Source organism: Taurulus bubalis, assembly GCF_910589615.1.
Source record: "Taurulus bubalis genome assembly, chromosome: 16".
NCBI lineage: Eukaryota > Metazoa > Chordata > Actinopteri > Perciformes > Cottidae > Taurulus > Taurulus bubalis.
In genome coordinates this window covers 22,237,378-22,252,157 of record NC_136604.1, presented here as the reverse complement: position 1 = coordinate 22,252,157, position 14,780 = coordinate 22,237,378, and the positions used below count along the sequence as shown (strand labels likewise).

Below are 14,780 nucleotides of genomic sequence, written 5' to 3'. Positions count from 1 at the left end.
AAAAGTGAAGCAGAACGACTACAAAGAGAACAACATACAATTAACAAGAGATACAATACAATAGAAGAGAAACGCAAAACGAAAGACAAAGCAGCTCCAAAGACATACAAAACGACTCCAAAGAGATAGAAAATGACTCCAAAGAGATACAAAACGACTCCAAAGAGATACAAAACGACTCCAAAGAGATACAAAACGACTCCAAAGAGATACAAAACGACTCCAAAGAGATACAAAGTAACTACAAAGAGACACAAAACGACTCCAAAGAGATACAAAGTAACTACAAAGAGACACAAAACGACTACAAAGAGATACAAAGTAACTACAAAGAGACACAACACGACTACAAAGAGACACAAAACGACTCCAAAGAGATACAAAGTAACTACAAAGAGATACAAAACGACTCCAAAGAGACACAAAACGACTCCAAAGAGACACAAAACGACTCCAAAGAGATACAAAACGACTCCAAAGAGATACAAAACGACTCCAAAGAGACACAAAACGACTCCAAAGAGACACAAAACGACTCCAAAGAGATACAAAACGACTCCAAAGAGATACAAAACGACTCCAAAGAGATACAAAACGACTCCAAAGAGATACAAAATGAGCATACATACGTCTGTTTGAGTCGGTGGCTCTTGTCCTCATGGTGGAGGCCCTTTACATGTTTGTGTTCAGGGGCCCATCGTCTCATCACCTCTCCATGTCCATGTAAGAAATAAAAGTCAAGGGACAGAAGAAGTGCGTCACGGTCAGGCTCCTGGACTCCTCATCTTCCTCATCTTCCTCTTGATGTGGACGTTTCCCGAACAGTTCAGGGAAACAGTCGCTAGGTGGCGATGCAGTTTTAAATATCAGTGGAGACTCTCCATCACGCAGTAAATGATGACGTCACGCAGTGAAGGCCTTCTGGGTCCTGCAGTGGTTTCAACACTCGGGAACGAGGACGTTCAGCCAACAGGTGGAAATAACAAATCATCTTCATTCTAGCGTGTGGAAATATGACGTTTCCCTTCAAAGCAGCTTTGAAGAAGCCGGAAATATCCTGCTTCTACAATCCTGTGGAAATATGAAAGTATAAAATATGCTCCAAAAACCTAATTTATACATTTTGGAACAGTTTTACTCAGTTTGTAATAAAGGTACTTTAAAAAGTATTTTTTAAATATCAATAACGTGGTTCGGTATTTATTTCCCCTTTTATTATTAAAAAATACAATTTTACAGATCAATGGTTGTATATTATTATTATTTTCAATTATATACTCATTCTATAATTTATTCAATTGTATTTATCTTATATATATATATATATATATATATATATATATATATATATATATATATATATATATATGTATATGAGATATACTATGGATATATTATATATTGTTCTATTATTTTATTATTATTTTATTATTTATGGCACCCTCTCTTTTCCCATTATCAAAAAAAGCTTTCTCAGCTGAGGGCGGGGCCAAGCGGACGCGCGTCCACGTCTCTCTGCCCGGCGCGTCCCCGAGAGCCAAGCGCGCGCCAGTGGAGCAGCTCGCTCAGTGCGGTGAAGTTGATCCTCTCCGGCGGCTTTGTCGTCGTCGTCGTGCCCGTTTCCTGCAGCCTTCTCTCGGCCGACATGCGGACATCCATCCGCCCCGAGTGGGAACCGACCGCCGGCTCTGCTGCTGCCCGCGTCCGCCTTCTGGTCTCCTTCAGCCGGGGAAACCCTGCAGCGCGACTCTGAGCCTTTTCCATCGACACCTCTCCTCCTCCCTTTAATTCAGTTGTTTCCTGCCTCTTCATTAATTAATGGACCGCAGGACCTGCGCGTGAGAGAGGTTTTTTTGGTGATATTTCCCGGTGACACTGAAGATGGAGACGGTGATGGAGAGGGAGTGCAGCGCGCTGGGGGGGCTGTTCCAGACTGTCATGGGAGACATGAAGGTAACGTGAAGGAGCATATATATATATATATATATATATATATATATATATATATATATATATATATATATATATATATATATATATATATATATATATACACACACACACACACACACACACACACACACACACACACACACACACACACACCTCAATGTCACACACGTGAAATGTTCCTCTGTTCATCCTGTTGCATCCAAACAAAGAGAGCTGACTTTTCTTTTTTTCCATCTGAGATTTCCAGGTGTTTTATCATTAATTTGCTAATTATCCAAGAGAGAGAGAGAGAGAGAGAGAGAGAGAGAGAGAGAGAGAGAGAGAGATAGGGGGAGGAAGAGGAGAAAGGGGGAGGAAGAGGAGGGATGAAGAGGAGGAGGAGGGGTGAAGTGGGTGTGTTCAGGTTCCACTGCCTTCATTTTCAGGATGTGAACGCCTGCAGCTTTTCTCCCCCAAAAACCACAACAACCTCATCTCCATCCTGGTAACCACACAAAGCTGCTCGCGATATTTATTAACGTGTAATTACATTTTGTAAAATGTGTTTGTAATTAGATGCTTTTAAAAAGTAATTTCCCCCTTTTTTCATTCGTAAAAATATCAAATATCATTATAGGATAATCTGATACGTATGGGACCTGTAACCCAGAGAAACCTGCTCTGTAAAACATACTGATCTAAAAAAAGTGCTGAATAGAACTTGTTCAGAAACACAACCTCGTTCTAAAATATGAGGATTTCACGAGCGTTGGAAAGATGTCACTTTAGAAATAGTGTTTTTTTTAAATGTATTTGTTTTGAACCGTTCTGACTTTACGATTAATCGAGATGAACAAAAACAGACTTTTTCTCAGCACCAATTCAAGCAATTTAAATAAGGAAATACATGTTTTAAATATTTGCGTTATCTTTATTGGTAGTTTTAATAGAGGCGGTGTATAAGAAGTGGGCGGAGTCATCGTGACGTCATCCATCAGTTTGTGGACCGTCGTTTTTTGAAGCCTCCAGTTTGCCCGTTCTGGCCGTCGCCATCTTGTTTTTTCTTTGCAACCACTGAACAGGAAGTTACGCCCCTATGTCTGGTGTCCACCTGTCAATCACAGTAAGCCCCGCCCTAAAGCATGCTTTATGGTCTGTTTGACTCTAAATGGACCAGGTTGCCGCCTGGTTTAACCACAGGTGTGTGGGACGAGTTCGCACATGCTCAGTAGAGACCGGCCGGGCCGAAGGGATCAAGTAGTTGTTGTTGTTGTTTTTGTTGTTGTTGTTGTTGTTGTGTATCGTAAACGTGATATCAGATCCAGCATCTGACTGGTAAAGACACATTTAAAGTACAACTCTGTGTGTGTGTGTGTGTGTGTGTGTGTGTGTGTGTGTGTGTGTGTGTGTGTGTGTGTGTGTGTTGTCATAGCAGACAGGTGGTTTCTAACAGGTGTGCTGGTTTCTGTTCACAAAGAGAGGCCTTTGAGATCTGTCACTTCCTCTTATGCTTCCTTTTATTTGTCTCCTCCTCTCCTTCTCTTCGTACTCCTGTCGCTCTGAGCCTCTTCTTCGTTTCCTCCTCCCTTTCCTTCCTCATTTCCTTTTCTTTTCTTGCGTTTTCAGGCGTAATTCTTTGGCATTGTTTTGTGCGTTTTCCTTTTCCTTCAGTTGGCTCCCTTTTTACTCTCCTTGCTCCTCTCCTTCCTCCTCCTTTCTGTCCTCCCCCGTTGCCCTTCATCTCCTCCCTCTCTTCCGTCCTTCCTCTGCCTCTCCTCAAGTGAGTCTTCGTCTCTCTTCCGTCTGTTTCAGTGGCGTTTAGTTTTCATCTCTTCATCCTCTTACGCTGATCTACAATGAATCAAATGCTTCCCACTAGACTTCTTCTTCTTCTTCTTCTTCTTCTTCTTCTTCTTCTTCTTCTTCTTCTTCTTCTTCTTCTTCTTCTTCTTCTTCTTCTTCTTCTTCTTCGTGTGCTCGTGAGGATTCACACCTGCTTCTCTAATCTGCTCACCAACATGGCCGCTGCAGATCTGTTCACCTCCTGAATGTGAACAGAGAGTTTTATTCATCAAACGATGACCAAAAGAGCGGCTCACTGCTCATTTTAACTTATTACGTATATTATATATATATATATATATATATATAAATATATATATATATATATATATATATATATATTGTTCTTTTAACAATGCATCATATTTCATGAGCTCATCTGTCACTTAGCTGTAGCAGAATAAATGCTTAAACTTTAAGAAGATAAGAGAGAAGTAGAGTCCTTTATATAGACTTCTATACAACCAGCAGAGTCACCCCCTGGTGGTCAGGAGAGAGAATGCAGCTTTAACACATGAAGCATAGACTTCTATACAACCAGAAGAGTCCCCGCCTGGTGGTCAGCAGAGAGAATGCAGCTTTAACACATGAAGCATAGACTTCTATACAACCAGAAGAGTCACCGCCTGGTGGTCAGGAGAGAGAATGCAGCTTTAACACATGAAGCATAGACTTCTATACAACCAGAGGAGTCCCCGCCTGGTGGTCAGGAGAGAGAATGCAGCTTTAACACATGAAACATAGACTTCTATACAACCAGAAGAGTCACCGCCTGGTGGTCAGCAGAGAGAATGCAGCTTTAACACATGAAGCATAGACTTCTATACAACCAGAAGAGTCACCGCCTGGTGGTCAGGAGAGAGAATGCAGCTTTAACACATGAAGCATAGACTTCTATACAACCAGAGGAGTCGCCCCCTGGTGGTCAGCAGAGAGAATGCAGCTTTAACACATGAAGCATAGACTTCTATACAACCACAGGAGTCGCCCCCTGGTGGTCAGGAGAGAGAATGCAGCTTTAACACATGAAGCATAGACTTCTATACAACCAGAGGAGTCGCCCCCTGGTGGTCAGGAGAGAGAATGCAGCTTTAAGCATGAATGTTGCCGCCTGGTTGTATAAAAGCGAGTGTGTCTGGGTGCTGATTATCATCAACACATTACTGGTTAAATCCCCGGCATATTACTGTTCTCCCCCGGAGGAGAACCGTCGTCTTCTGCCGAGAGCGGCTTAAACATCCTCCGCCAATTAAACTCGTCTTTTGTGCCGTTGTCTCCTCGTTGAATAGAAACTGAGCTGAAGGTTTGGAACGTGTCCACGTTTCTTTGAATACTTTAAAACAACTTAAAAAAACATTGTCATCGTTTCAATGTTTTATTCAGTCTGGTGAGGTAGCGTCTGATTGGACCACAGGAAGAGAATCTGGTTGCTCTATGAATCACTTTTTAATGACTTATTAATGAAGGCACACATTCTTTCAGCTCTTGAGAGATAAAGCTCAAAATATACTTTCCGCACATGTCTCACAGCCAACTGTTGTCATCTGCGAGTGTTTGTGAAGACTTTGCATGGATATCTTTGCAAATATCATTCAGGCATCCCAAAATATGCATATCTTTGGTTGTTCAGTTGGTTCTGGGAGAATGTTCAGCCCAATGAGATCCACTAAAAATGAGCTTATAGATGCAAAATAATAAACAATAAAGTGACACAACCAGACTTCCTGTTCTTCCTGAGTAGTGAACCTCAGCTGGACGCCAACTTCAGAAGAAAACTCTTTTTTTATCCTCCGTGTTGCTGAGTTCGAGACCCGCTGTGTGTTTTAAAGTGATGCCTCTGAGCGTATTAGCTGAATGCTAATCACCGTTTATCTGACTGAGCGTCTTAATCACCTCCTGAGCTAAAATAATCCTGGCCTCTCTCTCTCTCTCTCTCTCTCTCTCTGTCTGTCCCTCTTTCTCCGTCTGACTCTCTCTCCCTCTCTCTCCTTCTCTCTGTCTTTCTCTATCCATGTCTCTGTCTCTCTATCAATTCCTCTCTCTCTCTCTCTCTCATCGTGGACAGAGCTGCCTCGTTGGCCTTCCTCCAAATGTGTCACTTAGTTTTTTTGTTTTTTTCTGACGTCAGTCTGTTTCTACTTTTAACGATTATTCACCGTCACAGTTTCTGTGAAATAGTCCAAACTCTTTTGGAGATTCAAACAGACTCTCAAACCTCCATTTACTCAATAGGTACAGTAAATGAAAAGTCAATAACGACACCACTCTCATGGCTGTAAGTTACATTTAAAGCTACAGTCAGCAGCCCGTTAGCTTAGCTTAGAACAATGACTGGAGACGGGAGGAAACAGCTAGCCCTGCTCTGTCCAAAGGGAACGAGGTCCACTGACCGTCCTCCCAGTATGTCCAAGTATTACTTTAACCCTCTGGAGTCGGGGGTCATTTTCTCGATTTTACATAATTTCTTAAATTCACCCTTTTAAAGGCACTTGGATAGATACCCATGTATTTTACATTAAAACAATTGCAAAACAATCTCAGCTCTCTATATAATGAGGCACCATTGTCCCAAGGCACAAGTGTAAAGAGATAATATGGCCCTAAAGCTGAAAAATTGAATCTCGATTTTGGAAATTCTTCAAATCTCTTGTGAATACAAACGTTTACTCATGACATTGTTTTACCAAAGGTCTTAGGTTCACAAAAGCAGTGAAATATATGAATACAATGGTAGACACATGTAAATATATGTCTAAAACCAAATGTATTATTATATGGCTGACTTTTATTCAAAGAAATCTGTCGTTGGCGCTATTTACCGGCCGGCGGAGGTGATCTGGCAGAGAAGGACTGGAGGCTGCTGAAGCGATGCTGCATGTTGTTCTCTGGACCTCGCAGCTGTGAATCCTCTCTACAATAAATTACTACTCGTTAGTGTAAGTTCACTGAAAGTGAAAGTTCACTGAAGGCAGCAGAAGCGGAAGTTCTACTGAATCTTGGAGACGTTGAACCATATTTCTGTGCAGAATTATCGCAAAGAAATTAATATTTACAAAACGTAAACACCGTATACCGCGGATCTGCAGTCGCAGATGCCTAAGAGTTAAGGCCTATATGCATCCAGTCGAATGGCAAAACAAGTTCCTCTTCATCATGTTCCTCTTCATCATGTTCCTCTTCATCAAGTTCCTCTTCATCCACAAAGACGTTCTGGATATTTAGGACGGAACATCTGGAGCCGGTGGATGTTCCTCACAGGAGGAAATGAGCGCCGGATTCAGTCATTTCCTTTCAGCCCTTTTTCTAGTCTTTTTGTGTGTGTGTGTGTGTGTGTGTGTGTGTGTGTGTGTGTGTGTGTGTTTCTGTGGAGAGGAGGAATCCTGGAAGACCGGCAGGCTGCTGCTGCTGCCTCCGGTTGTTGCCACGGTGACAATTTATGTCCTCGGTGACTGATTGATGCATCAGTGTGTGTGTGTGTGTGTGTGTATGTGTGTGTGTGTGTGTGTGAGAGAGAGAGTGTGTGTGTGTGTGTGTAACAGAAAGATATTTGTAATATATTTGTGTTTAATGTGAATCTGAAGCTGAAATGTGAGCCACAGGAAAGCGTGTGCGTGTTTTTGATGATTCGTGTGACCCCCCCTCCTCCTCCTCTTCCCCCCACAATACCCACAATGCCCTCCTCTGTCCAACGCCCCTTTCTGCAGCAGCGTATCCATAGCAACGGTAGCCAGCCATCGTTCTCACAAACGGATCAAGGCTGAACACAGCCTCCTCCCTCCTCCTTTTTCTCCTCTTCTTCCTCCTCTTCCACCTCACCTCTTTCTTCTCCTCCCCCTCTTCCACCTTCTTCCTCCTCCTGTGACGATGACGATGACAAAGGGCGACGCCCACAGAGTGCAGCCTCCTTCAGGAAGTCTGTCACACGTTTGAGAGAAAGAAACTCCTGAAGGAACCTCATCCCCCTTTTCTCTCATTTCATTTCATTTAGCTGAGTACACAACGGTACGCGGACGTCCATTCTGTGAGATGTCGGGCACTACTTTGTTCACGCCTTTTCACATCTAAGTACTCTTTATTCACATGCAAATAAAAGAGCGTAAAAATAATGCATGTGGTATTTTCTTGTGATGACATTTTGTATCTCTGCGTTTATTCAACGTGTTTTATTCCTGCCGTGTTTTCCAGCGTGCTGCTGTGAAGTATTTTATTCAGAATCCACTGAGTGAAGCTGCTTCACTGCAGTAAAAACATGTTTTTTGAAGAAGCCCCACCCGCCCCAGAAAGCATCAGGGAGACCCCCGCTGACATTAGAAGCGTCTCCGTGCCTCTGAACACTCGTCCTGCGCCGCACTGCAGCGGCTCTGAGTCCGTGGTGCTGAACCCGGTCGCTGGACTGGAGCTGCATGTCCTGGGGGGTCGGGGTTATTGATCGGCGTATTGATCCGTCTCCTCGTTGTCCGTTGGCTCGCGTGCTGCATCCGGTGCCCAGGACTTCTTTGTACGTGAATTAATGTGAAAAGAAAGGCAGGTTTTTACAGGATTATTGGTAGTCTGATACCAGTGGTGAAGCTTCAAGGCCCATAACTCCCAGTGACCTAATTAAGGTCTTGTGTTTTTTGTTCGTTAAAACAACTATTTACAATGATAGCAACACGTCCACAATAATAAGATTAACTTTTGATTCATTCTCTTCTCTTTCTCTCCTCAGGGCAGTTATCCCGTCTGGGACGACTTCGTCAGCAAGGCCAGCAAGCTGCAGTCACAGCTCAGGTAAATAACAATAACAACAATAATACACCTTCTACTGGAACGTGTAAATACTGCATCAGTAAAGGCCAAGCTGTCAAAACCCCAATATTTTAAATCAAAATCGATTTGTTGCATTAATCAATGAAGTAATCGGATAAAAAATAGTTTCAATAGACAATAGTGAATACAAAATATGACAGAATAACTAATTGTTTTCCTTTTTATAATTCAATGCATTTAAAAAAAAAAAAAGTTTATTTAAACAATTTTAGCTGTCAAAACTTTTTCACCATCAAGAAAATTGTTTCAACCGTACAAAGTCAGTGTAAACCGTGGAAAAAGTATATATATTTTTATTTTTTTACTTCTCCTTCAAACTACTTCATCCACTCAAGTTTCTCACCAAAGTCTACATTTTATAAGATTACATGTGAACATTCATGATGACGTTCTAGTTTACTACTTTACTGAGTAGAGCATGAACGCAACTGTGATGCTAGTTTTTATTTTGTTTCTCACTATTGTCGGCTTTCTTTTGTTGTTGCCTCTATTGTTTACCACGCAAAGTGCCTTCAGTACCTTTTAAAGCGCTTTACAAGTAAAAAGTATAATTATGTCAATCAATGCACTTCCTCTAACGTTAGCTGGGTTAGCAAACGGCTAACGTTACCTAGCTCCCCTCCTGATCTCAACACAGATGTGTTGATTAAACGGTTCAACGACACACAGATCCTCTAGATGATGCAGTGAAACATGTTTCCATGGGATTAAAAAAGAAAAGAGACGAAACCCAAACAGCAGCGGTGGTGTTTATTACTGTGTGCGCAGGAAGTACGAGCGCACAGCGTTGTGTGTCTGTGTCTCCTGAGCTCATGGACATCCAATCGCTCGGCTTCATTAAGTGTTTAAATGTCAGCCTCGCCTCACCTCCACACACACACACACACACACACACACACACACACACACACACACACACACACACACACACACACACACACACACACACACACACACACACACACACTCAAGTGTGCACAAACAAACGGCACAAACACTTAAACATTAATTCATCGTAAACAATAACACACTTATACGCTCACCCCGGATGGGCCATTAACCATTCGCTCACATCCACCCACCCACACCCACACACACACACACACACCTCAATTAACCTTGTGTGGCTGGCAGAGATGAATGATGCCACCATAAAGCTGTTATCAGTGCGATGGATCAGCTGCAGCCTCCAGAGATCACGGCTGATTACAAACTCTCAACACACACACACACACACACACACACACACACACACACACACACACACACACACACACACACTGTCTGAGGTTGAATGCTTCTTCTAAACCTTTTTTCTGTTGTGTCTCCCAGGACGACGGTCGTCGCGGTAGCAGCCTTCCTGGACGCCTTTCAGAAGGTGGCCGACCTGGCGACCAACAGCCGAGGTGTGTGTGTGTGTGTGTGTGTGTGTGTGTGTGCGCCTGTGTGTGCGCGTTTTGGTTTCTCTCGGAGCCGTTTTCTGATCAGAAATCTAGGCGATGAAGCTTAAAGGGACATTTACATCGTCCAGATTTACGCTGACAGACGACCTCGGTGTCAAACTGATGCCGGTGGACTCTCTCTCTCTGTCTGTGTGTTGTGGTGAAGCGGTTGTGCGCTTCCCATTGATTTGTGCGTTTCCATTATTGACGAATGATCGGAGGCGGCTGTCTTCCTAATCGCCAGACTGGAAACATCAATGGAGGTCACTTCCTGGATTGATTAGAGGAAGCTTTGACAGGCAGTTTAATGTGTGTGTGTGTGTGTGTGTGTGTGTGTGTGTGTGTGTGTGTGTGTGTGTGTGTGTGTGTGTGTGTGTGTGTGTGTGTGTGTGGGGTTTACACCTGGAGCTTTGTGGAGAATTATTGGTTTCTCTCTGCAACAATTAGAGGATTGTGGAGCCTCACCTGGATCCTGTAGTACTTTATATTCAATAAAATATTTATATATCGATTCGTAGCCACACCTTCAAACACGAATGAGCTGTAATCTGTGGATGGATCACAAAATCATAAACCAGGAAGGACAAAAAAACAGAGCGGCGCATGGGTTTATCTTTTTGTAAATTAAGTTAAATTACGTAAATTGGTCACGTACTCAAACGACACGTCCCTAGTTATACAGCCCAAACCAGACTCAGTATTTCACGATCTCCTTCCTAAAGCGACCTCATATGATTAATGTTATGAGAGGGTATGATAACTTTCATGTAATTATTCGGATTGAAAAATATAAAAATGATGTGTCTGCAGCCAACAAAGATGTTTTCTTAAGTCTGTAGAAGAGGTATTAAAATTATATTTTGACACAAATTTCAGCTTAAAAAAAAAAACAGCAAAAGGCTTGTTGTGATTTGAAATATTTCAAATACAGTCGCCTCTGGCTTAAAGCAATATTTGTAAACGTTGTATCTTCGACCTGCAGATAAAAGTCGACTGACAGACGCGTTGAATTATTAAATGACGAGGTCATTCCACCAGAGAGGAGGAGGAGGAGGGATGAAGAGTGGAGGAAAGTGTGTGAAAATGTAGGCCAAAATGGATCAAACGGCAGATTGTAGAGACGAGGATGTGAGGGGGAAGGTGGCATAACATGTGTGACGAGGGAGGGAGAGCAGGTAGAGAGGGAGGGAGAGGGAGAGAGGGAGAGGGAGGGAGGGCAGATGGCGATGGGAGAAAGATGGATGGAGGGATGGAGAGGGGGATGCTGGCTGTCATGTCCAGCCGGCTGCTGCTGGTGCTCATGGCAACAAGATGGAAATCACTGCAGGATTCATGTGAGCAAAAGATCCGATCTCTCGTCTCCTCTTATCCTCAAAGTGGATCCGAGGAACGATCACGGCCTCAAGCTCTGATTAGAGGCAGAAAGATTTGATCCGTTTGCTTCACAACACGATTTCTGTCGGACTCGTGGAAAGAAAATATCCTAAAGACACATTTAGAGGTTTATTTACCATTTTGTCTGAGTCTGTAGTCAATATGTCAACACCTGGGAGGAGGAGGAGACGAGAGCAGGCAGGTGAGGAGGAGGAGATAAGGGAGTGAGAGGAAAGGGAGGACAGAAAGAGGAGGAGGCAGAGGAAGGTGAGGAGACGAGAGCAGACAGGTGAGGAGGAGGAGATAAGGGAGTGAGAGGAAAGGGAGGACAGAAAGAGGAGGAGGCAGAGGAAGGTGAGGAGGAGAGATCAGACAGGTGAGGAGGAGATAAGGGAGTGAGAGGAAAGGGGAGGAGGAGATGATGAGGGAGAGGAAGTTCAGGGTGAGGAGGAGACGAGGAGACAAGATCGGACAGGTGAGTGTGAAGCGATAAGAGAGTGAGAGGAAAGGAAGTATAGGGAGGAGGAAAAGGAACTGAAGGTCACCGAGGGAAATGACCCGGAAGCTTCTAAGTGGACGACGTGAAGGAGAGAGGAAGAGGAAGTAAAGGTGAGACTGTGAGAGAAGAAGAAGAGGAAGAGGAGAAAGAAGAGATGATTGGAGGAGAACATGGAGGCCGGCTGGTGGAAAACATTTTAGTGCAACAAGAAAATACAGTTCCCAGAATCATTGTGAAAGAGATTCCTTCGTGGTGCGTTCAGGGGCCAGTCTGGGCCGTTCTCAACGACCGGAAGGAATCGCGTCAAATTTGGCATAATACCTCCACCTGGACTCTGAGCGGTGAACAGGTGAGACGTTGGTGCTCGTTAGGTCAAAGGTCACCGTGACCTCACAGAGACGCTTCCTCTGTGTGGGCAGAGCAGAGGCGAGTTCATGGTTTACCTTCCCTCCAGCGCTTCAGGGGATCCTCCTGTCCAGTCTCGTCCTCCTGCTGCGGCCCAGCTCTGAGAATGTAAACTCCCTCTAATTACCTGATGGGCTGCAGGTGTGTCCAATGCCGCGTGCCGATTGGCTGCAGCACTGGGAAGTAGACTCCCTGATCACCTCCCAACCTGAGCTGGGGATCCGCCCCCTGCGCTCTATACACAATATATGTATGTGTAGTATAAATATTTATATATATATATATATATATCGTAGTTTTCTGATAGAATGGATCATAAATCAGTTTCATGAATGAAGCCCTGGTGTGTTCTTCTTCTTCTTCTTCTTCTTCTTCTTCTTCTTCTTCGTGAGAGCAGAACTGAACCGACTGCCAGCAGCAATGTCTGGTCTAGAAGGGCCTCATTATGGTATGGCGTCGCCACGGCAACGGCAGCAGCTGGCCCTTAGTTTGACGTCACAGAGATCACGTGAAACACTCAGAGAGGGAGAGAGAGAGAGAGAGAGAGAGAGAGGGAGAGAGAGAGAGAGGGAGAGAGAGAGGGAGAGAGAGAGAGAGTCTCTCCTCCAGTCTCTCTACCAGTCTCACAAGTTTTTATTTTCATAATTTTCTTATATATGTATATATTATATGTACCAGCGCTCTCTATGTCTGTGTTAGTCAGCCAGAGGGTGCGTTTGAATTATTAACGTGTGTGTACGTGTGTGTGTGTGTGTGTGTGTGTGTGTGCGCTCTTCATCCCTTTTGCACAAACGGCTTCTAATTAGCCGTCAGGCCCCGCCCGTCTGAGGGAGCATGAGAGAGAATAACTAAGCGCTCCCTCTGCAGGCCTGGACTCGGGGCACAGGTTCCCCTCCAGCCGCCCAGCGGAGGTCACACAAGGTCACTCAAGGTCACTCATGTCCTTCGTCTGAATCTTCACGCTTCTTTTGGAGAAAACTGGTTGAGATATATAAAGTCCATTCTGTAAATAAAAGAGATGGAAGGAACAAGAAGGATGAGAGAGAGAGAGAGAGAGAGAGAGAGAGAGAGAGAGAGGGCCGGTGGTTAGAGCCTCGTCCCTCCTGAGGGCGGCGGCGGTGGTTGTGGCGGTGAAGGTGACCAGCAGGAGGTCAGAGCTGTTTGTAAAGGTCAGCAGCTGTTTAATAATTCAGCTCCATACGATCACACTCTGTGCTGTCAGGCTGCTAACACTGCACGCCTCGGGCTTTTATTGTGAAAGGGGCGGGGAGGATGTGGTTGAAAGGAGTCTGCTTTCTAGGTTTGAAGAGCAGAAAGAAAAGATCACGACGCGATTGGTTGATGCCTTTGATCGCGGTGCAAAAGCTCAGAACAAGGTAGCTTGTTTTGTGTATACATACACACACACACACACACACACACACACACACACACACACACACACACACACACACACACACGCACCAAAAGAGCTGCACAATCATGGCTGGAAGTAGAGAGAACTTCATTTCTTTGTGGTGTTTGGTGTGTTTGACAATAAGTAGAATAACTTGTTATCAGACTCATATTTCTCTGGTTATTGTCAGCTGTGTTAGTGTGTGTGTGTGTATGTGTGTGTGTGTGTGTGTGTGTGTGTGTGTGTGTGTGTGTGTGTGTGTGTGTGTGTGTGTGTGTCGTCTCCATGGAGCGATGGGAGGATCAAAGTGTTTCTGGTTTACCGACAACAGCCAATCACAGGAGAGAGAGAGCTGCCTGAACAGGCTTTTGGTAGTGAACACACACGCACACACACACACACACACACCTGAGAACATACCATCATCCTAGACCTCCCACACAGTTCATTACTGACACACACACACACACACACACAAAGCTGAGTCATCATTAGATTTTCATGTCATCTCAGCATTACAAAATAGAAAGAACTTGAATAGAATATGGTGTGTGTGTGTGAGTGTGTGTGTGTGTGTGTGTGTGTGTGTGTGTGTGTGTGTTTCTTTCCGCTCTGAAAGCTCTTCTCCGTGTTTACTGTCAACACGTCTTCTCAGACGAGTGAGAACAGAAGCTTTGACTTCTGTAACGTCTGAGCAACGGAGCCAGCTGGAACATATTCACATGATGGGTAATAATCCGTTCCCGGGGTCAGGAAACTGATTCTGAATCAGCAAGTTGTTCCTGGACCTCTGACGGTTGTGACGGTTTTAATCTAATATATTTGGTTATTGGTTGATTTAAATACCAATAAGCATTCTACCTATATCGAATATCACGATCAGGATGATTTCAATCATATCAATCACCACTTTGGAGACCAAAAACACTCAAAAACAATGTTTGAACGGTGGAGCAACGACTCACACACACACACACACACACACACACACACACACACACACACACACACACACACACACACGCGGCCGTGTGCACTTCAGGTGTCGGTTCTTTCACTGAGAGCAAAACGCTCTGAGCAG

General features: G+C 44.1%; 1 protein-coding gene across 1 annotated transcript in view; it reads left to right on the top strand.

Annotated features, from left to right (window-relative positions):
* Positions 1 to 1,870: 1,870 nt before the first annotated feature.
* The window catches only part of LOC306748733 (protein MTSS 1-like), a gene marked incomplete at its 3' end in the record, with an annotated part of 35,010 nt that continues 22,100 nt past the window's right edge, over positions 1,871 to 14,780 (top strand). Inside the window, exons 1-3 of the mRNA XM_079231945.1 lie at positions 1,871 to 1,953; positions 8,483 to 8,544; positions 9,916 to 9,989. Coding sequence (XP_079088071.1) covers positions 1,882 to 1,953; positions 8,483 to 8,544; positions 9,916 to 9,989 — 208 coding nt within the window. The 5' untranslated portion in view covers positions 1,871 to 1,881. The remainder of the gene's footprint in view (positions 1,954 to 8,482; positions 8,545 to 9,915; positions 9,990 to 14,780) is intronic.